Raw genomic sequence first — 26300 nt, forward strand, 5'->3', positions numbered from 1 at the left:
CTCGTGATCTGCCTGCCATGGCCTCCCAAAGTGCTGGGATTAGGATGAACGACTTACATTATTTTAACAGGGGTAGAATTAGCCTTTATTTAACATATTTATTATAGAACTTAGTTATAATTTAAAAGTCATTAAATACACTGATCTGTAGAGTTTATATATTATGGTTAAAGATAGCAAATTATGTTTTTAGAAACTAAAACAGTGTGCAGCATCTTTGAGCTTGTGACTGTTGAAGCTATTTTGTTGGCTCTAATAATCTGCTCTGATTTTGTATTATGTTTTACAGTTGAAGCACATTCCTCCCTATGGATTCCTTTACTATAAACAACTACAGTCTCTCTTTAGACAATGTGGTCAAGTCAAATCCATTGTATTTGATGGTGCAAAGTAAGTAGTATATTTTTGTAGTCAGCTGCAATTACAAAAGAGGCATAAAGTTTCAAATGTTTACAGATGCTGATTCTTAAAACGGAGTACCCATGGAAATGGGTCTTCCTATGGGCTGCTGCAGTTGGCTTTCGAGTGTAACTTTGGTTTATCTTATGGTCAGAAGCAATTTATCTTCTCTTTCCACTAAACGGCCTCTTAAAGGAACTAAGCTGCTGGTTAGTGCTCAAGCGTGGTCACTCCAAGAAGGCTCAGTAACTCTGTGTGATGCTAAGGCAGATTCTCTGAAAGTGATCTTCACTTTCATGCACCTGTCCTCAGATTTTCTCAGTGAGTCATTAGGAAGAGTTATTTTGTGGGCCATGAAGATGCTCCACAGTAGAGTGTATCTGTTTATAGTTATCTAAGGCAGATATGTTTTGAATATTTTTGGAAGGCAAACATTGTAAAAACTCAGTTTGGCCCACTTACTGCATGTAAGGAACGAATGGTGAGTATCACTGAGTTTTTATTTCTAACAGGAAATGTTTATGTACCAAAAAGCTTAAAGTTTTTAATTTTTAAAGTTAGAAATTTTTCCCAGTGTTCTGTAAATGTTTTAGAAATTTTTATTTAATTTGACAAAGCTTTGTAAGTAAGAACAAACACTTTTTCTTTAATGTCCAATTCACTCAAGTTGAACATTAAGTCAGTTTTCAATTTGGAGTAATTCACTCCAGCATTTTAAGTTCCATTTCTATGATTAATATATTGATTTTCTTTATAGGCCTGTAAATGCCTCATGAGGCAAACACACAACTCCCTAGCAAGCAAAAGCTTCCTAAGTGTTTTAACTAGAGAATTAATGAATTAAACTTGTAGTATCTGAACTTTTCTTAGATATTCTGATGTAAATTATAGTAAGATTCTTAGTAACATATATAAAGTCACTTACTTAAAGCTGGAATCACACAGCTAAACTCATTCCTGAATATTGTGTGTCCACTTAGCTGGGTGAGGTTCCAGTTCTGCATGATCCTCCTTTGACTGATTGGCGTGGTCAGAAGTCTTGGCTCCCATAAGATTGCAGCATCTTTTTGTTCACTCATCTTTACAACTGGATTGGGTTCTGTGTTTGTTTCCTGTTCTTCCTGTCTGGGACCTATTTTCTTGTTTCTTTTTCTTTTCTTTCCTTTCTTTTTTTTATTTTTATTACTGTTTTTTTTTTGAGACTAAGTTTCGCTCTTGTTGCCCACGCTGGAGTGCAATGGGACAATCTCGGCTCACCGCAACCTTCGCCTGTCGGGTTCAAGCGATTCTCCTGCCTCAGCCTCCTGAGTAGGTGGGATCACAGGCATGTGCCACCATGCCTGGCTGATTTGTATTTTTAGTAGAGACAGGGTTTCTCCATGTTGGTCAGGCTGGTCTCAAACTCCTGACCTCAGGCGATCTGCCTGCCTCAGCTTCCCAAAGTGCTGGGATTACAGGCGTAAGCCACTGTGCCCAGCCTGTGTGGGACTTTTTTTTTTTTTTATAGGGATTTAACTATTATCTTTTGCATTCTTCATGTAATACAAATATCATACCAACTTTTTTTGGGGGGAAGTAACAGTATTCTTTCTGGTTATACCAGTACCACTTCTTGGGATTCAGGAAAGGCAAAGGAAGATAGAGTGATTCAGAGAATAAGAACCGTTTCTTTTGGCATAGAGGAGGGCTGACTTCATGTAGCAGTCCGTGAGGTGCGAAGGGTACATGGGCACATCATACTCTCTCATAAGAAGCTTTCAACTTCGTGAGAGGAGTGGAGAGATAAATTAGTTTCAGACATTTGCCTGCTGTGAGAAGTCATGGGAGAGCCCCAGAAGGGCAGAAGAAGACATTCTATCTAGGTCCCAATGTCAGAGCAGTAACATTCATTTGAGACTTCCTCGAGTGGACGTTGGAGGGTTGTGCGGTCTTGGGCTGGTGTGGTGGCCAGTGCAGGGGTGGTGCAGCAGGGTCGGTGTGGTGTTCGTTCCAGTGGGAGGCAGGCATGAACTGATCTTGATGGTAGAAAGCCGAGACTGTATACACATAGCTGGCAGCCATTTGGGTGGAGCTGCTGTGTCAGATGGAATCTGTTTTGAAGAAGTCAGTTGCTGACTTTGGGACAGTCTTCTGTGGCAGATTGATGAGTGTGAACATGACTAGATGGGGACTTGGAGTCCTTTCAGTGTTCTGACCAGAACTGTGTTTTCTGGACCTTACTCAGGGATAAGGAGAAGGTTGAGACAGGAGAAGAAGCCGGCCTGCTGTCTTAGCAGTAGTCCAAAGCAGAGGTACTGAGATGTGAAGCCAGAATGGTGGTATTTGACATGAAAAGGAGGCAACAGATGGGAAGGAGGATGTCTTGGATTTGGCTGATGATTGCATGTGGAGGGCAAAGAAGAGAGAGGAGCCCAAGAGTATTTGGCTTTCCAGCCTGGATACTGGGGAGGATGGAGCTATGAAGAACAGATGCTGAGGTCTGGAGTTTAAAATTACTTCAACGGAGTCTTAGGAGAGACTCTAAAGAAAGGAGATAAAGCAGAAGTGCATGAATCAGGCAGTGGGTGGAAGGAAAAGGCATACATTTATGAGTGAAGAGCATGGAGCGTGAAGGAGGGTGGAGGAAAGTGGAGTGGGTCAGGGTCCATTCATGTACTTGCTCCACACACCTTTCCTGCTGGGCCTCTTTCCAAACTGCTCAGGGTGTACATTTCCAGGAGAGATCTCACTACAGGACGATTTTTATAGTAGTGAAAGGGGCCCAGGTCTGTTTTTGTGGCTCTGTGACAATGTGGGGGCCCAGGAGCATTAGAACATGCATGCATAGCAAGGTAAACTTGACACTGTCTTCTTTATGCCTGGCACATCCAGCAGGCACCTTTTGCCCCATGCCTGCTGCTCATGCCCCAGAGAGGGGACTGGAATGGGACATGGAAATATGGGCTGGGGCAAGGGAGGGCATTTATAAACATTTCTTGGTGTTTTATTCTGTTTTTGCAGTGCTACAAAGAAATACCTGAAACTGGGTAATTTATAAAGAAAAGAAGTTTAATTGGCTCATGGTTCTGCAGGTTCTATAGGCTGCTGCTTCTGGGGAGGCCTCAGGAAACTTAAAGTCATGGTGAAAGGTGAAGGGGAAGCTGGCACGATTTACATGGCTGGAGTGGGAGGAAGCGAGCAAGCGGGAGGCACTACACACTTTTAAATAACCAGATCTCGTGAGAACTCACTATCACGAGAACAGCAAGGGGAAATCCTTGCCCATGATTCAGTCACCTCCCACCAACCCCCGCCTCCATATTGGAGATTACAATTGGACATGAGATTTGGGCAGGGACATAGATCTAGACTATAATCGCTTGGTAATAAATTTAATAGTTTTTTTGAAGGAGGATTACAAAGATCACTGAGCTATACATTTGTGTGGTTTTCTGTATCTGTTTTATTTTATGATAGTAAAGAAAGACATTCTGTTATAATCATGAAAATTCTTTTGTAATTATGAAAGTAATTATGAAGTAGGATTTCTTAGCCCAAAATTCCATGTGACTTTAGTGTTTATTCTGCATTGTATTGTACAAGGATGATGCTTGGTTTTGGTTTAATGACATGTTGTTGTAACTTTTATTTCTCTTAAATTAATTTCCATTGGAGAAATTAATAAATGTTATTGATTAATTATAGATTGAAGAGTTACTGGCATTTTGAGGAGAGATGTGACAGAATTTTTGTCTAATCTTGAGAGAAATGAATATGCAGTTTTTAAAATCAGATGCCTGATATGTTTATTTTTAAATTTACATTTGTGGAGCAGAGCCTTTGTGGAATTTTCACGAAATCCAACAGAGAGATTTAAAACCCTTCCTGCAGTGTATATGGCAATTAAGATGTCTCAACTAAAAGTTTCACTTGAACTCAACATTCATTCTGCAGAGGAAATTGAAGGGAAGGTGCAAGGCAGGAATATCTCAAAGCTCAGGAACACAAGGTATTTTTGGGAGGGAGGTGGAAGACACGTTCTACCTGCTTTCACATTTTCAGATATTATTCTAAAACGGCTACTGATCTGACCTTGCTTCAGCTCATGTTAAAAGCACTGGCTTGGCTGAATGCAGTGGCTCACCCCTGTAATTCCAGCACTTGAGGAGGCTAAGGCAGGTGGATCATTTGAGGCCAGGAGTTTGAGACCAGCCTGGCCAGTGTGGTGAAACCTCATCTGTACTGAAAATACAAAAATTAGCTGGGCTTGGTGGCACACGCCTGTAATCCCAGCTACTAAGGAGGCTGAGGCAGAAAAATTTCTTGAACCTGAGAGGTAGAGGTTACAGTCAGTTGAGATTGCACCACTGCACTCCAGCCTGGGAGACAGAACAAGGTGCTGTCTTAAAAAAAAAAAAAAAAAAAAAAAAAAGGTACTGTTGTGGCCGGGTGGAGCTGCTGTTGAATCCTGTTTGTGTCATCTCCTCACTGTGTGTACTTGGGCACATTACCTAACCTCTCTGAACCTCAGTTTTTTTCTGTTTAGTAGAAATGATACCGGCTGGGTGCGGTGGCTCACACCTGTAATCCTAACACTTTGGGAGGCCAAGGTGGGTGGATCTCTTGAGGTCAGGAGTTCAAAACCAGCCTGGCCAACATGGTGAAACCCCATCTCTACTAAATATACAAAAAAATTAGCTGGGTGTAGTGGTGGGTGCCTGTAATCCCAGCTATGTGGGAGGCCGAGGCAGCAGAATTGCTTAAACCTAGGAGGCAGAGGTTCCAGCCTGGGTGACAGAGTGAGACTCTTGTCTTAAAAAAAAAAAAAAAATGTTGAAGGCTGTTGAGAGGATTGATTGATATCATTTTATGTAAATTTTAGTTTAAATAGTAGGGATTAAATCTAATGTTAATTTCATTTCTTCCTAGATAGGATTATGCATTTTCTTTTGAGAATTCTCTTTTTAAGCAATGTGGAATATTCTTTGTCCTCAACACAGCAGACAGTGGGACATAATGGAGATGCAGCTGGGGGCACCTAGTTGCTTACCAGTGCAAGCTGCCCTTCCTTGCCAAATGACGTCTTTCCTGTGCCCACCTAGAGAGTAGTGCCGGGCTAGGGCTGTCTGTAGGGCTCCTCAGCCCAGGGCAGGGGCAACTTGCTGCATGCAGCTGCCATCACCCTGGTGGCTCTTCTCTTAGACCAAACTAAGTCACCCATGATATTTGTGACAGATTGCTTGCCTTTTGGCCATATCCCCATAATCACATATGTGGGAAGTCTAATTTATTATTTCTTTTTTTTTTTTGAGACGGAGTTTCGCTCTTGTTACCCAGGCTGGAGTGCAATGGCCCGATCTCGGCTCACCGCAACCTCCGCCTCCTGGGTTCAGGCAATTCTCCTGCCTCAGCCTCCTGAGTCGCTGGGATTACAGGCACGCGCCACCATGCCCAGCTGATATTTTGTATTTTTAGTAGAGACGGGGTTTCACCATGTTGACCAGGATGGTCTCGATCTCTTGACCTCGTGATCCACCCACCTCGGCCTCCCAAAGTGCTGGGATTACAGGCGTGAGTATTTCTTAATTGTAGAGTTTTCAGTTTCGAGAGGAACTTAATAGGAATCTGAGGAGTTGGTGGAGGAAGGGAAATCTGTTCCATCTGACTTCACCCAGTGTGTGACTTGGTTTCTGAGAATTTGGGAGTGTAGTGGGTTCAGTCCTTCATGTAGAGAAGACCTCTCCTGCTCTAGTGAGGTCAGACTCAGTTTACTTTTGTGATTGAATGCCAGGGAGTCACTCATTGCCTGAGTCACTCATTAAAAATGGGTCTGAAGATCAGGAAAAGAGTTAGATCAGAATCTTTTTTATAATTCTCTTCATTTCAGAATAAAGTATTAGGGAAGGAAATTTTTGTTTTCTATCAAATTTATCTTTTGTATTTCAGCTGTTTAGCATTTACTATCTTTAGCCTTTAAGGGAAAGTTATATTTTTGGGGTTTGTTGGAAAATCACATGTGTGTTTTCTAATGTAGCATCAAGCCAAGCATGGATTCTTGTATTTTTCTAAAGGTCATGGTGCGCATTTGAAAACACAAGAAACATTGCAGGTCTGAGATTTAGAATGTATACCCCTGAACGTAGATATTCCCTGAGAGTCTTGCCCTTCATAATATATTCCTGGAGGGGAGTATATAATTGTTGGGGTGTGTGCCCCTTCCAGAGCCCTTCAGAAGCCAGCAGAAATTAATGTTTGAGACGAAATCAAATTTGTCATCTCTGGCTTAGGTATTTTATTAAAATGTTCTTTCCTTGTAGAAGTATTAGAATAGTTCAAGTGATAATTTCACATATGTAAATGTATTTTCCTTATAAAATTTTTTTATTTTTATTATTTTTTTTAAATTCATATTACATAGGGTGAATGTGGACTTTCAGAAGCAGACGGTAGACCCTATGCAAGTTTCTCTTAACACATCAGACAGGTCCCAGACAGTTACAGATCTCCTTCTAACTATTGATGTCACCGAGGTAAGGATGAAGTAATTGAGCTTTTCTTCTTAATCTAAAACCATCATGTTATATACAGGAAGTTTACACACACACACACACACACACACACACACACAACTTGTGCACATTGGTAATCTTGTTAATGTGGGTGAGCTTGAATTATCACTGTACTTGTTAAATTGAAATATGGCTAAAATGGAAAATGAAACATTTATTCTAGAATCAAAGTTAATTTTAAAAATATCAAAGTACATTTAAAATGCTGAAATAATCAGATTTAACAAGATACATGTTAGAGGGGAAAAAAAGTATGTATATTTTTGAGACAGAGTCTTGCCGTGTCACCCAGACTGGAGTGTAGAGGTGCACTATCTGCTCACTGCGACGGCTGCATTCTTGGTTCAAGCGATTCTCCTGCCTCAGTCTCCCAAGTAGCTGGGATTACAGGTGTGTGCCACCATGCCCAGCTAATTTTTGTGCTTTTAGTAGATAAGGGGTTTCACCATGTTGGCCAGGCTGGTCTGGAACTCCTGACCTCAAGTGGTCTGTCCACCTCTGTCTCCCAGAGTACCGGGATTACAGGTTTGAGCCACTGTGCCCGGCTGAAATGATTGTATGACCTCAGAACCTTTATGTGAGAATGAGTCTTGTACCTCCAAGAAAAGAATATCTTTCACACATTCCCTTACCTGAGTTTACCAGGGGACCCCCTTTTTTGTCTTATAAACACCCATCAAAAACCTGTAGAATACTTATGTTCTGAGGAGTATGCTGGTGAGATGTGGTGCAGCATAGGGTGTCAGCTCTATGATTCAAGCTTGTTTTCCTCCTTACGAAAGTCCTTTCTATATTTCATCTGTGCTCCTCCTCTTCCTTTTTTAGGTGGTTGAAGTGGGACACTTTTGGGGATATAGGATTGATGAAAAAAACGCAGAGATTCTGAAAAAACTTACTGCTGAAATCAACCAACTGACATTGATGCCCTTGCCCACTCACCCACATCCAGACTTGGTCTGTCTGGCACCTTTTGCCGTTTTTGGCAAACAAAGCTACTTTAGAGCTCAAGTCCTTTATGTTTCTGGAAATTCTGCTGAGGTATGTGTTTCTGTAACAAGTCACTGGAAGGGAAATGAGACAGACATACAGCAGTTTATCAAATATCTTTTATAATTATAGGTGGAATTAAATTTAAAATAATTACAGGTAGCAAAGTAGTCTGTTTCCCTCATTGATATGTGGATTTAAGCTCAGGTTACTCTAAGAATTCTATAATTGTAGGATTGGAGCAGATTGCTCTATTGCTATTGCTCAGGTAGGACATTGTTTTTGACCCCATATTAAAGTGTATGCTTGCTTTATTTTTTAGGTATTCTTTGTAGATTATGGCAATAGGTCTCATGTAGATCTACATCTTTTGATGGAGATTCCCTGTCAATTGCTTGAACTTCCTTTCCAGGTAAGATAGAGAAGACTCTAGGGAATGAATGCTGAATGCTAGACAGGATTCCAGGGTCCTATGGTGCCCTGCCTCAGCTTGCAGATATGGGAGCTAATGCCTAGGACAGGGAAGGGACTTGCTTTGTCACACTAACCAAATCTGGTTTCTGCTTTTCGAAAAATATGTAAAAGGTTTCAGATTTAGAAAAAAAAAAAAAAAAACTTGTTGTTTTAATCCAGTAGTATTTTCTAATACTGTTTCTAAGCTTTCTGGTTATGTTAAAACCAGACAGACCTTTTAGGTAGGCCAGAGACATAGTCACACATGCCCTTACCATCAGTATGAAGACAACCTAAAAATTATTCTAAATGTTCATCGTTGTTGTTGAAAAGCATAATCAAGTTTCTTTAGGAAATTCTCACCACCCCAAATCGGTTTCATTAGGACTTTTATGAGAACACTGTTGAAGATACCTGAACAAGGTCTGTTTTCAGTGGTATTTGGGATGAGTGTTTTGCTCATTTATAAAGCTGTTTGAGCTGTGCCCTTCTGTCCTGTAGGCTTTGGAATTTAAGATTTGCAAAATGAGACCATCGGCAAAGTCTCTTGTTTGTGGTGAGCACTGGAGTGACGGGGCCAGCCAGTGGTTTGCCTCTCTGGTGAGCAGCTGCACCCTTCTTGTGAAGGTCTTCTCTGTGGTGCACAGCGTCCTGCATGTGGATGTGTACCAGTACTCGGGGGTCCAGGATGCTGTCAACATAAGAGATGTCCTCATCCAGCAGGGCTATGCTGAGCTCACAGAGGAGTCCTATGAGTCCAAGGTATGTGCTGTTGCCCTTGCTGGAGCACATGTTTGTGTGAGAAAATGGGGCGGGCTTTCCTTCCTCTGTGGACACTGAGATAGGAGGAGGCAGACAGTGTTCTTCACCATTTGCTGTGCTGTACTTGTGTTAAGACTGGTGGCACCAATTTAAATGTCTTCTAGATTTCTCTGAGACAGAATTATGGTGGCTGGGTATTGTTTTTGTTGATTTCCTATTTAGCTTTTTTATTTCTTTTTAAAAATTATTTAGTTTTTTTTTTTAAGTAGAGACAGGGTCTCCCTGTGTTGCTCAGGTTGGTCTCAATCTCCTGGGCTCAAGGGATCCTCCTGCCTTAGCCTCTCAAAGGGCTAGGGTTACATGTGTGAGCCACTGTAGCCAGCCTTCTATTCGGCTTTTTATCTTCTTAGGGTAGATTTGAAAATGTTCTGTATATATGGAGAGTTTTAAAAATGGATTCCAAGATTTATCTCCCTAATGGAAGTAGTTAATAAAATGGAAGTAATTAATAAAATATTTCAAATATTTCAAGCATTTCAAAACTTCTTTCAATGATTTCTTTCAAAATCAGTGTTAGAGTTATTTTTCATGATCTGCACGTTTGAGAGGCCACTTTTTTCCTTTTTCAGTTGACACATAATTGTACATCTTGATGGGATATAGAATGGTATTTCGATATGTGTATATAATGTGTAATGATCAATTGAGGTTGATTAGCAAATCTGTCCCGTCAGATATTATTTCTTTGTGTTGTAAACATCGAAAACCTTTCTTCTCTTTTTGAAAATACACATTATAGGTAGCCACACTGACCCCAAGAACTAGCTGTAAGTTTGTGTTTGTTAGCCAGCTCTTCTCCATCCCCCCTTCCCCACAGTCCTACCCTAATACCCACAGCCCTCCTTTAATAGCCACAGCCTCTAATACCCACAGGTCTACTCTCCATTTCCATAAGTTCAATTTTTTTTTTTTTTTTTTAGCTCCCACACATAAGTGACGTGTTTATCTTTCTGTGCCTGACTTATTTTGCTTAACATACTGTCCTCCAGGCTCAACCATGTTGCCAAGAATGACAGGATTTTTTCCTTTGGTGGCTGAATGGTATTTTATTTTGTATATACTATATTTTCATTATCCATTCATCTGTTGACGGACACCTAGGTTGGTTCCATATCCTGACTATTGTGACCAGTGCTGCAGTAATCCTGGGGGTACAGATATCTCTGATGTACTGATTTCCTTTCCTTTGGATAAATACTCAGTAGTGGGGTTGCTTGATTGTATGTTCCTACTGTTTTTAGTTTTTTTGAGTAACCTTCACACTGTTTTCAATAAAGACTGTAATAATTTACCTTCCCACCAAGAGTATGTAAGAATTCCCTTTTCTCAGCATCCTTACCAGCATTTACTTTCTGTCTTTTTGATAATAGCCATTCTAACTAGGGTAAGATGATACCTCTCATTATGGTTTTAATTTGAATTTCCCTGATAATTAGTGTTGTTGATAATTTCCATATATTTGTTCGTTGTATGTCTTTCTTTCTTTCTTTTTTTTTTTTTTTTGAGACAGAGTTTCACTCTTGTTGCCCAGGCTGGGGTGCAATGATGTGATCTCAGTTCACTGCAACCTCTGCCTGCTGGGTTCAAGTGATTCTCTTGCCTTAGCCTCCCGAGTAGCTGGGATTACAGGGATGCGCCACCATACCCGGCTAATTTTGTGTGTATATACAAAATACGCATCTATATAGAGAGACGGAGTTTCACTCTGTCATCAGGCTAGAGTGCAGTGGTACGATTTTGGCTCATTGCAACCTCTGCCTCCTGGGTTCAAGTGATTCTCCTGCCTCAGCCTCCTGAGTAGCTGGGATTACAGGCACCTGTCACCACACCTGGCCCTTTTTTGTTTGTTATTTTTAGTAGAAATGGGATTTCACCATGTTGGCCAGGCTGGTCTTGAATTACTGACCTCAGGTGATCCGCTCGCCTTGGCCTCCCAAAGTGCTGGGATTACAGGTGTGAACCATCTCGCCCAGCCTAATTTTGTATTTTTAGTAGAGACAGGGTTTCTCCATGTTGGTCAGGCTAGTTTGAACTCCCGACCTCAGGTGATTCACCTGCCTCGGCCTCCCGAAGTGCTGGGATTACAGGCGTTAAGCCACTGCACCTGGCCTGTATGTCTTCTTTTAAGAAATGTCTGTTCAGATCCTTTGCCCATTTTTTAATTGGATTATTCGCTTTTCTGCTGTTTGAGTTCCTTGTATATTCTGGATATTAATCCTTTGTCAGATGAGTAGTTTGCAAATATTTTCTCCTGTTCTACAGGTTGTCTCTTCATTGTGTTGATCGTTTCCTTCACTATGCGGAAGGTTTTTAGCGTAATATAGTTCCATTTGTCTATTCTTTGTTTCCTCTGCTTTTGAAGTCTTGGCCATAAAATCCTTGCCTAAATAAGTCTGCTAAAGTACTTCTCCTTGTTTTCTTCTAGTAGTTTTTATGGTTTTAGGTCTTACATTTAAGTCTTTAACCCATTTTGAGTTGCTTTTTATATACGGCAAGAGGTAGGAGTTTAGTTTTGTCTGCATTTGAATGTCCAGTTTTCCCAGCACCATTTATTTGAAGAGACTATCCTTTCCCCAGTGAATGTTCTTGGAGCCTTTGTTGAAAATCAGTTGTCTGTAAATGTGTGGCTTTATTTATGGGTTCTCTGTTCTGTCTATTGGTCATCTGTGTGTCTGTTTTTATGCCAGTATAATACTGTTTTGGTTACCTTAGCTTTGTAGTGTATTTCTAAGTCAGGTACCATGATGCCTCTTGCTTTGTTCTTTTTGCTCAGGATTGCTTTGGCTTTTGGGGTCTTTTGTGGTTCCATATGAGCTTTAGAATTTTTTTTTTTCTATTTCTGTGAAGAATGTCATTGGTACTTTGATTGGAGTTGTATTGAATCTGTAGCTTGCTTTGGATAGTATTGTCATTTTAGCAATATAAATTCTTCCAATTCATAAACATGGGATGTCTTATTTGTGTCCTCTTCAGTTGCTTTAATTGGTATTTTGTAGTTTTCATTATAGAGATCATTCACCTCCTTGGTTAAATTTATTCCTAGGTATTTCATTTTATTTTTGTAGGTATTGTAAATGGGATTGCTTCCTTGATGTCTTTTTTTTAGCTAGTTACTGGTGTATAGAAATACTACTGATTTTTGTATGCTGATTTTAAATTCTCTAATGGCTAAATGTCATAAAGGCTGTCTGATTTCTTTTGTTTGAATAAATAAGGTTCTAAGTCTTATTTCTTTTGTTTGACCCTTAAAATGAACTTGATAACATTATTTCCCTATACTTTAATTAATGACATAGAAAACAGAGTAAGACTGTACCTATGAAATATTTTGATTAGTTTGGAGGAAAGCGTTTGTAATTTTTTTTTTTTTTTTAACGAAACAAACTTTTCTTGTTTGTTCAGCAAAGCCATGAAGTTCTCAAGGGCCTCTTTTCCAAGTCAGTAGAAAACATGACAGATGTGCCTACTCCTGTGAAAGATGATGAGAAATACCTCATCCGGATTTTGTTGGAGAGTTTTTCTTCCAATAAACTGGGTACTCCAAACTGTAAGGTGATTTGTAGTATAATTTAAAAGCTTAGTAGTATTCTACGTTTATATGCTAGGAGTTGTAGTCAGTAGTCATGGTGGTTTTTTCTTTTCTGGTTTTTAATGCTGTTACTTTTCTCATAATGGATCTTATTATAAGAAAAAACCCTAGAGTTTAGCCTTTAGTGGGTTTTAGAGAGAAGCTTTGACTAGTTTTTTTTTTTTTTTTTTTTTTTTTTTTAAAAATCATCCTGACACCTGCTTTTTTGTCAGACTGAAGGAAACACAGTGCATGAACTCAGAGGACTGGTCCCAGCCTTGGACTCCCTGGCTGACTGTTGGAGCTGGCGTTGCCTGCCTGCTTGGAGAAGAGGGCTGGCTGGGATGTCCCTTTGTTCAGGGACTCCACTTGTGTTTCCCCAGCCTCTGGCTGTGTGGGCCTCAGGTCTGCCTATGCAACTGCGTTGATCTGCTGCAGTTGAAATAATAGTATTTTTACTGAATTATTTGTCAGTGATTTTTGTTGTTGTTGTTCAAAGGCTTTCTTAAACATATACATCGAGGAATGTTAGTGAAATCATTGAAGAGAATCAGTTACATCCCAGAAAAATACCTTCTTTAAGGCACTTTTAACTGAATCGTGAGGACATTATGAATGAGATGTCTTTTTTTTCTTTGAAGCTTGAGCTGACTTTTGCGTTGTAAAAGTTCATGTTAGGTGCTATCTTGTTTGTTGGTGACACTTCCTACATTTTGTGCATGCAGGCGATACTTCACGGGCCTTTTAACCCTTATGAACTGAAGTGCCATAGCTTGACCAGAATATCCAAATTCAGGTATGATGAACTGCAGTTTTCCATGAATTTTTTTCTCTGCCTTTCTATTTATAGACCTCATCAGAAAATAACGTATCTTTATATCTAAACTGTTGGAATGTGTTATCTTTTTAAACCTCTCATTCTCTCCCAGCTCCTGATTTGAGGTATTCTCTCTCTCATGTGAAAGCCGTTCTACATAAGACATATCTTTTATCAGAGACTACATTTTTTTCTATTCTTGTTACAATTGTTATCCAGCAAAGCTGTGAGTGCCCACTAATGCCAGGAGCAGTGTGTGGTTTGGGGCAAACAGTAGTGAACAAGAAGCGGTTGTTCGTCTTCATGAAAATTAGGGAACCAATTGGGGAGACGTAGGGGAAGTTGGTAACTACAATACAGGGTGATAGGGCTCTTGATAAGGGCACAGAACATCATGAAAGTAGCTAGTGGGTGCCAGCCACCCATGAAGACCATGGAGCTTTTCCAGAGAAATCTGAGGCTTGGTGGATGCAGAGGCATCAGCCAAGGTGCAGGTGTTGGAGGAAGAGAGGGGAGGTGGGATGAGGGTGGCTCCACTGGCAAGTGCATAGGTCTGAGCTTCAGACTTTGCACATGTGAGGAACTCAAGTAAGTTTAGTATGATTGGAGAATTGGGTAGGGGGAAGGGAGATGCAGAGCTTGTGGCAGACGAGGGCAAGCTTTGTAGACTTCGTCCTGAAAGGGTTGATGAGTCTTACTCTGTGCATTTTAGAATGATGCCTTTGGTTAAGCCTTGGCTTCTCAAAATGTCCTCCAGGGAGCGCACTGGAAATGCAGATACCCAGGTCCCCTTGGGCCTTACAGACGAGCCTGCATTTCCACAAGGCCTCTGGGGAACTGCCTGTGCTTACAGTCTCAGGAGCCCCAGTGTGAAGCCAGAATTGGATTTCAGAATAGAAAGATCTCAGGCAGGAACATGCTTCTGAGGCTGGTCCCTGCTGTAATCCAGGGTGGGAAGATGGGAGACTGAGTCCATGGCAGGAGGTACAGAAGCAGCTTCACCAGCGCTTTCAAAGCGGAAGCAGAAGGCTGGAGCTGCATTAGAGTCAGTGATGAGGGAAGAGGAAGAATAAAGGGTGCCCTTGCTGGGACTCTGGCAGGCTTCTGCTGAGAGGTGACGGAGGAACTGTGAGGTGGGCCACACTCAGTTCCCTCTGCCAGGATGCAGGTGATGGCCCTTAATAGGTTGGCAGTGCAGGACAGAGGGTCTCGAGCAGAGGTAGAGGTTCAGTCATCCATAGCATGTGGGTGGTTCCTAAGCCAAGGAGTGGTTGGCATCACGCAGGAAGGAGTAGAGAGAGAAGAGAGCCGAGGACCAGCTTGAAGACTCCTATGTGAAATAGTGGTCCAGTGAAAGAAGATGTGCAGGAGAGTGGGGAGTTAAATATTTCTTCCCATCTGTCATCGCAGTTGTCCATTTGTGTTTTTGAAATGGGTTGCTTGTGAGTTGGCAGAGCACATTACCTGGTTGGTGGTTCAGTCACTCCATGTCCTGGTGCTCCTGCCTTTTAGGTGTGTTTGGATTGAGAAGGAGAGCATCAACTCTGTCATTATCAGTGACGCCCCTGAAGACCTGCACCAGAGGATGCTGGTTGCAGCTTCCCTGTCCGTCAACACGACTGGTAATTTAAGGCTTCTCTTCATACCATGTTCTCTCTTTTTTTCTTTACCCTGACTTCAGCTACTAGGAACAATTTATCCTATAAATGATGGACAAGTCTACACTTCCTGCTGTTCTTTTAGGCCATTTTCTGAGTGCTTTGGCTGGTGTGAGTTTAAGCAGTGGAGCATTCTTACTTTTCCTTTTATACAAGGACGTGGGAAGTATTAATTAATAATTGACTCCTGGATCTTTCATTCCTTCCACACTGCTTGGCTTCAAAGTAGAATACATCTAAGCTTTTGGCCCTGGGAAAAACCCAATAGCTTGATGCAAAGAGTAACCAAATAGAAGAGTTATCCTAAAGTAGGGTAAAAGCTTAAGCATCATAGTGGGGTGTCTCTGTAAGGTGCTGTGGGAACAGAGGACAGGGAGTCCTTTACTATCAGGATGGGCTGGTGGGGACAGGGCAGACTCAGCAGAGGAGGGGATGCCTGCAGATGAGTAGGAGCGGGCGGGGAGGGAACACCACCCTGAGCAGCATGAGTTAGTGCCCGATAATGATTTAGCATGACTTGAACAGGATCTACGATGCTGCTGAGAGAAACTTCTCTGATGCCTCCTATCCCTGGCCTCCCGGCTCTCCTCAGCATGTTATTCGCACCGGTGATGGAGTTAAGGTATGGGCATACGTCTTTTCTGTGGGCTTTGTAAAATAAGAACCTGGGTGGGAAAAATGGGTGCCTCTCCTTGCTCTGTTTGGAAAGAAAGCATTTATGGAAGCTGGCCATAGCAGGTCTCGCTGCTTGGGGTGAAGCCTGTATTGTTATTGATATATTTACACTTGGGCTGATTTTGAAAGAAGCTCAAAAGCTTGTAAAGGTACATACAGTGTCACCTAGGAGCTTGAGGCAACAGTGGGGCAAAAGAAATTTAAAATGGAGGAGCTAGGAATGAGGCTCAAAATAAATGTCATGGTGATGGACATGCCATTGTTAATGGGCGGTGAATGTGATTCCAAGTTTTCTGGTGATCAGTTGTGAACAAGAACCCGTCAGTCCTGCTTCCTGTGGTAACCGTGAGATTAGAAGGCAGATTGCCAGCAGATTGTGGCTCTTCTTAGTGCCACAATTAAGCCAGGATTTCTCCCAGAGAGTTTGATAGAGACGAGTGTGTGATGATATGGGCAGAGCTCTTGAAGGCACCCTCACAGTGGGGGCTGCCACTTTGTAAGGTGTTGTTTGCACACTAGGGATTGACAGAGCGTTCTCCATGGGGAAACCACTAACCTAGGCTTTAGTGGAGCGGGGAGGGGGTGGCTAGAAGAGGAGTAATATTTGGGCTTTAGGAACCCACATTCTGCTGGGCAGGGTGGAAATGGCCATGACAAGACTGCAGCAGAGGCCTGTAGCACTTCAGGAGTTGGGGGCATGGAAAGCTACCCTTTCTTCTTTTCTAGTCAGCTGGTGAGCATGGGGGTGGTCCATAGACCTAGGGGACTGAGTTCAGTCCAGGCAGGTGAGGGACCTATTGTTTGCTCAGTCCTCTCTACCGTTATACCTGTTCAGAATCTGATAGTGCAATCTCAAAATGTGTAGTGCTTTTTTTTCAGTTGTAACAATACTTTTTCATAAAAATATATGCTACTTAGGGCCGGGCACGGTAACTCACACCCGTAATCCCAGCACTTTGGGAGGCCGAGGTGGGCAGATCATGAGGTCAGGAGTTCAAGACCAGCCTGGCCAACATAGTGAAACCCCGTCTCCACAAAAAACATAAAAAATTAGCCAGGCATGGTTGTGGGTGCCCATAAACCCAGCTACTTGGGAGGCTGAGGTAGGAGAATCACTTGAACCCGGGAGGTGGAGGTTGCAGTGAGCCAAGATTGCACCATTGGACTCCAGCCTGGGTGATAGTGTGCGACTCTATCTCAAAAAAATACACACACACACACACACACACACACACACACACACAACTTAGAAAAAGCTGAAAGGGAAAAATTAACACATTTTAAAATTTATAGATTTAAACTTCAATATTTAGTATACTTATTTTAAATTGATATGTATATGTACATTTTATTTTTATTTTAGATTCTTGTTATATACTGTATTCTTTTCCCACAAAAATTAGGTTTTTAATATTATGATATCTTTGTAAATATCCATTTTGATAATTGCATCATATATTACTCAATGGGCATATGATGACTTACAAAGATACTGCCCTGTTTTATTTATATGTGCACTTGTTTCTGAGCGGCTCTTGTTCTGAAAGGATTTAGTATACCTTTAATTGTTGAAATTTGGCCTGTCTAATTTTGCAATAATGATGTGATAAACATCTCTGTAAATTCTGATATCTTAGAGCCCTTGTAGGGGCGACAGATGTGTAGGAACCACATGTAGAAGTGGGATTATCTCATGAGCAAACAGCACACTGAGCACATGCCGGCCTGAGACTTGGCTAATACAGAAGCAGCTCCATTCCCCTCATGTCACTTTGGATGCCCTGCTTGCCTTTTTAACTAGAAAAAGCTCCTGCTTCACCTCTTTTAAACATCAGCTTTTGAGGATTTGAATAATGTAGTGTGTTATTTTTCAGACTCCGGAGTGCAAGTGTTTAGGTTGTAGATGTTCAAGAAATACTGACATACTTGGTATTTAAACACCATCTTTCTGGAAAAAGCACAAGCTTAATAGGAGAAGGTTATATATAACAATACACAGTGCTTTACTAGGTGGTTTATATTCATTTTGTTGAATTAACTGAAATGAGCCAGATTTGGGATGGTTTATGTGACAGTGTGCCTAAGACTAGTTGTCTTTGAATCCGTAGGCTGAACTAGGTGACTTTCAGAAAGGCAGCAGAGAGGCCTGGTGGATTTTCCTCCCAACTCAACCTGCCTCTGAGTAGTTATATAAGTTTGGTTTTATTGTTTGTTTTTTATTTTCTTTTTCTTTTTTTTTTTTTTAGACAGGGTCTCACTCTGTCTCCCAGGTTGGAGGTTTTTTGTTTTTTGTTTTTTTATTTGTTGAGTAACAATCGTTTTTGAGAAACTTTGGAAGATGAGAGCTTTTTTGATATGGGATGAGCATTCTCCTTTCCTTTCACTTTGAATATTCAATTCTCTGTAGCAAGCAGGAGGGGGTCTTCAGGACAGACCTGGCCCAGGGATCCCATTACTGTGTCATAGATACGCTCCGGAGGGTAGCTGTCCTTGAGAGCCCACAGCTCCTGAGAGCCCCTGCCAGGCTGTGCACCCGTGCCCGTCTGCTTATATTTGTGAGCCACCTCTCTTCACGCACACCTGCATGGGACTCGTCTCCTGTTTGCGGGGGCGTCTGGCTGCTGTGCTAGAAGCTGTCCTGGCCCCCCTTGTTAAACACAAAACCTGCAGTCTCTGAGTAAAGTCTGTTCTCCCTCTGCCTGTGTCACTATCCTGTCACAACTGATTAAACTTTACCACTAAGGGATCATTTTTTGCCACCTCTAACATACTCTTTGTATAGTAGTGGCAGGAAAGGAAGGTAAACAGAAAATTTTATCTTGATTTTCAATTTAAAAAGGGAAAGGAGATACGTGGTTACCCCCCATTTGTAAGCAGAGATATGTAAGTGGAGGCCACTGTCCCTTCCTTGCACCTGGCTGTGGACTGACCTGGCTGCCGTTTGTCTCCCCTCCTTTGTTTTCTCTGCCATGTGACCTTTGCTTGTAGCTGGCCCCCCAGCAACTCAGGTTGACTGAACCTTGGTAACAGATTTCCTTTTACTTCCATTGTGGAGCTGATCCACCACATGTCTGTCCCTGGAGTGCTTCACTTCTCTTGCTGCCCCTTCTTCCAGGTATTTTCCCTGAACAGTTGGAGTAGTTGATGGTGTCAGCCTGGATTCAGTGGCATCATCATTGTGTACCTTGTGGAGGCTACCTCCCTGGGAGAGCAGAATGCTCCATGGTAGCAGAGCCTGGAACCTCTAGGATGGGAGTAGACATCTGAGAACACGCTCTTATTGGTGCAGTGACGAGATCACTGTACTTACCTTCTTCCCTTGGTTCTTGGAGCCAGATTTTACTACTGGGGAGACTGCCAAATTCTGGCCATGGTTTAGAGGATAAGTCACGTGTTGAGGGCAGTGCCGTAACCCTGGGATGGTGGTGCTTCTGAACAGGCATGAGAGGATCGGGGTAATCTTTAAACAACAACAAGACATTCTATCAATTAAAACTTAAAAATTAATATATACACTTACTATGTACCCACAAAAGTTAAAAAAAAAAACAAATGAGGGTAGATTGAAAGGAGACTTTCACTGTTTAACTGGGTGTTCCAGCTACTATGGCGAGACACAAATTACCCCAAAACTTGACTGAGCTACAGCAGCCTTCTTTGATTCTGTGGGTGAGGAACTGTGTCAGGGCACACAGGGATGGCTTGTTGTGCTCCCTACGTTGGGGCCTCCAGCTGAAAGATTTGAATGCTGGTGGGTGTCCAGGCTCACATCTGGTGGTTGCTGCTGGCTGGAGGCCTCAGCTACTCTCCATGAGGACCTCCAGAAATGGTCTCTCTGTAGGCTGGTTTGGGCTTCCTCAGCATAGTGGGTTGGTGCCAAGGGTCCTGAGAATGAGCCAGGTGACAGCTGTCACTTTTTTTTTTTTTTTTTTTTTTTTTTAAGATACAGTCTCACTCTGTCACCCAGGCTAGAATGCAGTGGCACCATCTCAGCTTATGGTAACCTCTGCCTCCAAGTGATCCTCCCACCACTGCCTCTGAGGTAGCTGAGATTACAGGTGTGCACCACCATGCCAGCTAAGTTTTGTATTTTTAGTAGAGATGGGGTTTCACCATGTTAGCCAGGCTGGTCTCGAACTCCTGGCCTCAAGTGATCCACCTGCCTTAGCCTCCCAAAGTGCTGGGATTACAGGTGTGAGCCACTGCATCCAATGTATTAGTTTGTTTTCACACTGCTAATAAAGACATGCCCAAGACTGGGTAAATTATAAAGGAAAGAGGTTTAATTGACTCACAGTTCTGCAGGACTGGGGAGGCCACAGGAAACTTACAATCATGGTGGAAGGGGAAGCAAACACATTCTTCTTCACATAGTGGCAGCAAGGAGAAGTACTGAGCAAAAAGAGGAAAAGTCCCTTATAAAACCATCAGATCAAGTGGAGATCCAAGATGGCTGATTAGACACAACTCCAGTGCACAACACCCAGCGAGAGAGAGGCAGAAATCCAGAGATCTTCTAGCTCCAACCAAGGTACCAGGTGCATTGCAACGGGTCTGGTCCCATGGTCAGCAAAGCCCACTCAGGGCAGACCAAGGTGGGGAGGGTGCTGCTTCACCCAGAAAGTGCATCTGACTGGCAAGTCAGAGGCCCCCACTCTGGCACTCTGGTCCAGATACAGCGCTTCCCCAACGCGTCAGCAATACAAGGGATCTTTGCCAGTCAAGTGCCAGAAATTACAAGCACGGGGTTGAATAACAGCCTTCGGACTGAGCTATTGCCCCCTCCCCCCACCCGGAGGGAGAGGGAACTGTAAGTGGGAGCAGCTGGGCAGGTCCCTACCCCATGACGGGAGAGATAGGAAGCTGAAAGGGGGAGACAGCCGGCCGGGTGCGGCTGGGTGGGTCCCTACCCTCCCACACAAACCCCAGAGGGCTGAAGCTCTGACTCTAGTGGGTTGCGCAGCCAGTGCCACAGTCTGAGATGAACCCTGAATGATCTAGCCCAGTGGAGGAAGGGAACCCACCATTAGAGGGGTGGGACTGGGCTACATGTTTTAACAAAAAACACAGGAAGCCTACGTAGCAACGGGACGGCGTTCTTGACAACCCAGCAGTGCCTACAGATCAGTGGAAGAGGTGAGCCTAGGACTGGGCTACATGTTTTAACAAAAAACACAGGAAGCCTGTGTAGCAATGGGACGGCGTTCTTGACAACCCAGCAGTGCCTACAGGTCAGTGGAAGAGGCAAGCCTAATCTCCCAGTATAAACAAAAAAGACACGGGAAGCTTCCCTAGTAACCTGAAGGAGTCCCTGGAAACCCAGTAGTGCCTCCACAGGCAGACAAGTGACCTCATCAAGCAGCTGCCTGACACAACAGCCAGGTAAATCCACAAAGGCGGGGAAAAACCAGCGCGAAAAAGATGAAACCATCAAGGACCAGAACACCCCTTCTCCTTTAAGGGATCACAACTCCTCAACAACACAGGATCACAACTTGACTGAGAAGTGTGACGAATTGACAGAAACAGGCTTCAGAAGGTGGATAATAACAAAATTCAGAGCTAAAGGAACACATTCTAACTCAATGCAAAAAAACCAAAAACCTTGAAAAAAGGTTAGACAAAATGCTAAATAGAATAACCAGCTTAGAGAAGAACGTAAACGACTTGATGGAGTTGAAAAACAGCACGAGAACTACATGAAGCAAACACAAGTTTTAATAGCCGAATCAATCAAGCAGAAGAAAGGATATTGGAGATTGAAGATCAGCTCAATGAAATAAAAAGAGAAGGCAAGACAAAAGAAAAAAGTGAAAAGAAATGAAAAAAGCCTTCAAGAAATATGAGATTATGTGAAAAAACCTAATCTACACTTGATTGGTGTACCTGAATATGATGGGGAGAATGAATCCAAGCTGGAAAACACGCTTCAGGATATTATCCAGGAGAACTTCCCAAGCCTAGCAAGGCAGTGAGAAATACAGAGAACTCCATGAAGATATTCCTCAAGAAGAACAACCCCAAGGCATATAATCATCAGATTCACCAGGATTGAAATGAAGGAAAAAATGCAAAGAGCAGCCAGAGAGAAAGGTGAGGTCACCCACAGAGGGAAGCCAATCAGACTTAAAGCAGATCTCTTGGCAGAAACCCTACAAGCCAGAAGAGAGTGGGGAACAATATTCAACATCCTTAAAGAAAATAACTTTCAACCCAGAAACTCATATCCAGCCAAACTAAGCTTTATAAGTGAAGGAGAAATAAGATCCTCTACAGACAAGCAATTATTGAGAGATTTCGTCACCACCACACCTGCCCTACAAGAGCTCCTGAAAGAAACACTAAGCACGGAAAGGAACAAGTACCAGTCACTGCAAAAGTAAACCAGTTGGCAAAGACCGAAAATGCAATGAAGAAAATGAGTCAACTAATGGGAAAGAAAACCAGCCAGTAACAAAATGGCAGGATCAAATTTACGCATAACAATATTAACATTGAATGTAAATGGCCTAGACGGCCCAGTCAAAAGACACAGACTGGCAAACTGGATAAAAAGTCAGAACCCATCGGTGTGCTATATTCAGGAAGCCCATCTCACATACAAAGACACACATAGACTAAAAATGAAGAGATGGAAGAAGATTTACCAAGCAAATGGAGAACAAAAAAAAGCAGGGGTTGTAATCCTAGTCTCTGATCAAATGGACTTCAAACCAACAAAGATCAAAGGAGACAAAGAAGGACACTACATAATGGTAAAAGGATCAATCCAACAGGAAGAGCTAACTATCCTAAATATATATGCCCCCAACACAGGAGCACCCAGATACATAAAGCAAGTTCTTAATGACCTAAAACGAGATTTAGACTCCTACACAATAATAATGGGAGACTTTAACACTCCACTGTCAATATTAGATCAATGAGACAGAAAATTAATAAGTATATCTGGGACTTGAATGCAGACCTGGACCAAGTGGACCTAATAGATATATACAGAATGCTCCACCCCAAATCCACAGAATATATGCATTTTTTCTCAGTACCACATTGCACTTACTCCAAAATTGACCACATCATTGGATGCAAATCACTCCTCAGCAAATGCAAAAGAACAGAAATCATAACAAACAGTCTATCAGACCACAGTGCAATCAGACTAGAACTCAGGATTAAGAAACACACTCAAACCCGCACAACCACTTGGAAACTGAACAACTTGCTCTGAGTGTCGACTGGATAAACAGTGAAATGAAGGCAGAAATAAAGATGTTCTTCAAAACCAACCGGAATTAAAACACAACTTACCAGAATCTCTGGGACACATTTAAAGCAGTGTTGAGAGGGAAATTTATAGCAACAAATGCCCACCGGAGAAGAGAGGAAAGATCTAAAATCGACACCCTATCATCAAAATTGAAAGAGCTAGAGGAGTAAGATCAAAAAAACTCAAAAGCTAGCAGAAGACAAGAAATAACTAAGATCAGAGCAGAACTAAAGGAGATAGAGACACAAAAAACTCTCCAAAAAATCAGTAAATCCAGGAGCTGGTTTTTTGAAAAGATCAACGAAATAGACCACTTGCCAGATTAATAAAAAGAAAAGGGAGAAAAATCAAATAGTTGCAATAAAAAACAATAAAGGGGATACCGCCACCGATCCTACAGAAATACAAACCACCATCAGAGATTACCACAAGCAGCTCCACTCACATAAACCAGTAAACCAGGAAGAAATGGATAAATTCCTAGACACTTGTAATCTACCAAGACTAAACCAGGAGGAAGGTGAAACCCTGAATAGACCAATAACAAGGGCTGAAGTAGAGGCAGCAATCAATAGCCTACCAACCAAAAAAAGTCCAGGTCCAGACGGGTTCACAGCCAAATTCTACCAGACATACAAAGAAGAGCAGGTTCCATTCCTTCTGAAACTGTATCAAACAATACAAAAGGAGGGAATCCTCCCTAACTCATTTTATGAGACCAACATCATCCTAATACCAAAACCAGACAGAGACTCAACTAAAAAAGAAAACTTCAGGCCAGTATCCATGAATAACATCGACACAAAAATCTTCAATAAAATACTGGCAAACAGATTGCAACAGCACATCAAGAAGCTTATCCATCACGACCAAGTAGGCTTCATCCCGGGAATGCAAGGCTGGTTCAACATAGGCAAATCCATAAATGTAATCCATCACATAAACAGAACCAAAGACAAAAACCACATGATTACCTCAATAGATGCAGAGAAGGCCTTCGATAAAATTCAACAGCCCTTCATGCTAAAAACTCTCAATAAACTAGGTATTGACGGAACATATCATAAAATGATAAAAGCTGTATATGACAAACCTACAGCCAATATCATACTGAACGGGCAAAAGCTGGAAGAATTCCCTTTGAAATCAGGCACTAGACAAGGATGCCCTCTCTCACCACTCCTATTCAACATAGTATTGGAAGCTCTAGCCAGAGCAATCAGGCAAGAGAAAGATCTAAAGGGTATTTAATTAGGAAAGGAGGAAATCAAACTGTCTGTATTTGCAGATGACATGATTACATATCTAGAAGACCCCATCATCTCAGCCCAAAATCTTCTCAAACTGATAAGCAACTTCAGCAAAGTCTCAGGATACAAAATCAATGTGCAGAAATCACAAGCATTCCTGTATACCAATAACAGAGAGCCAAATCAAGAGAGAGCTCCCATTCACAATTGCTACAAAGAGAATAAAATACCTAGGAATACAACTAACAAAGGATGTAAAGGACCTCTTCAAGGAGAACTACAAACCACTGCTCAATGAAATAAGAGAGGACACAAACAGATGGAGAAACATTCCATGCTCATGGTTAGGAAGAATCAATATTATGAAAATGGCCATACTGCCCAAAGTAATCTATAGATTCAACACTATCTCTATCAAGATACCAATGACCTTCTTCACAGAACTGGAGAAAACCACTTTAAACTTCATATGGAACCAAAAAAGAGCCAGCATAGCCAAGACAATCCTAAGCAAAAAGAACAAAGCCGGAGACATCACACTGCCAGACTTCAAACTATACTACAAGGCTACAGTAATCAAAACATCATGGTACTGGTACCAAAACAGAGACATAGACCAATGGAACAGAACAGAGGCCCCAGAAGAAACACCACACATCCACAACCATCTGATCTTTGACAAACCCAGCAAAAATAAGCTATGGGGAAATGACTCTATGTTTAATAAATGGTGTTGGGAAAACTGGCTAGCAATGTGCAGAAAGCAGAAACTGGACACTACCTGTCACCTTACACTAAAATTAACTCCAGATGGATCAAAGATTTAAACATAAAACCTAACATCAAAACACTAGAAGAAAACGTAGGCAAAACCATTCAGGACATAGGCATAGGCAAGGACTTCATAACTGAAACACCAAAAGCAATGGCAATAAAAGCCAAGATAGACAAATGGGATCTAATTAAACTCCAGAGCTTCTGTACAGCAAAAAAAACCATCATTAGAATGAATCAGCAACCAACAGAATGGGAAAAATTTTTTGCAATCTACCCATCAGACAAAGGGCTAATATCCAGAATCTATAAAGAACTAAAACAGATGTACAAGAAAAAAACAACCCCATTCAAAAGTGGGCGAAGGATATGAACAGACACTTTTCAAAAGAAGACATATGTGAGGCCAACAAACATATGAAAAAATGCTCATCATCACTGGTCATTAGAGAAATGCAAATGAAACCACGCTGAGATATCATCTCACGCCAGTTAGAATGGCGATTATTAAAAAATCTGGAGACAACAGATGCTGGAGAGGATGTGGAGAAATAGGAACACTCATACACAGCTGGTGGGAGTATAAATTAGTTCAGTGCGGAAGACAGTGTGGCAATTTCTCAAGGTTCTAGGAATAGAAATTCCATTTGACCCAGCAGTCCCATTACTGGGTATATACCCAAAGAACTATAAATCGTTACTCTATAAAGACAGATACATTATGTTCATTGCAGCCCTGTGTACAATAGCAAAGACCTGGAAGCAACCCACATGCCCATCAATGATAGACTGGACAAAGAAAATGTGGTACATATACACCATGGAATACTACACAGCCATAAAAAATGATGAGTTCGTGTCCTTTGTAGGGACTTGGGTGAATCTGGAAACCATCATTCTCAGCAAACTGACACAAGAACAGAAGGCCAAACACCATATGTTCTCACTCATAGGTGGATGTTGAACGAGAACATATGGGCTCAGGGAGAGGAGCATCACACACTGGGGGCAGTTGGGGGGTGGGTAGGGAGGAGACAACAGGGGGTGGGGAGAAAAGGGAGGGTGGGGAGGGATAACATGGG

The 26300-nt window shown here is 42.0% G+C and overlaps 1 protein-coding gene across 1 annotated transcript in view; it reads left to right on the forward strand.

Moving 5' to 3' along the window:
* The window catches only part of TDRD9 (tudor domain containing 9), a 115246-nt gene that overhangs the window by 75284 nt on the left and 13662 nt on the right, over nt 1-26300 (forward strand). The window contains exons 22-31 of the mRNA XM_017505385.2: nt 290-390; nt 4214-4387; nt 6797-6908; nt 7773-7985; nt 8257-8346; nt 8889-9149; nt 12612-12761; nt 13503-13573; nt 15107-15216; nt 15778-15874. Of these exons, the coding sequence (XP_017360874.1) occupies nt 290-390; nt 4214-4387; nt 6797-6908; nt 7773-7985; nt 8257-8346; nt 8889-9149; nt 12612-12761; nt 13503-13573; nt 15107-15216; nt 15778-15874 (1379 nt within the window). The remainder of the gene's footprint in view (nt 1-289; nt 391-4213; nt 4388-6796; nt 6909-7772; nt 7986-8256; nt 8347-8888; nt 9150-12611; nt 12762-13502; nt 13574-15106; nt 15217-15777; nt 15875-26300) is intronic.

The sequence above is a fragment of the Cebus imitator genome, unplaced genomic scaffold (assembly GCF_001604975.1).
Source record: "Cebus imitator isolate Cc_AM_T3 unplaced genomic scaffold, Cebus_imitator-1.0 Scaffold338, whole genome shotgun sequence".
In the NCBI taxonomy this organism is placed as follows: domain Eukaryota; kingdom Metazoa; phylum Chordata; class Mammalia; order Primates; family Cebidae; genus Cebus; species Cebus imitator.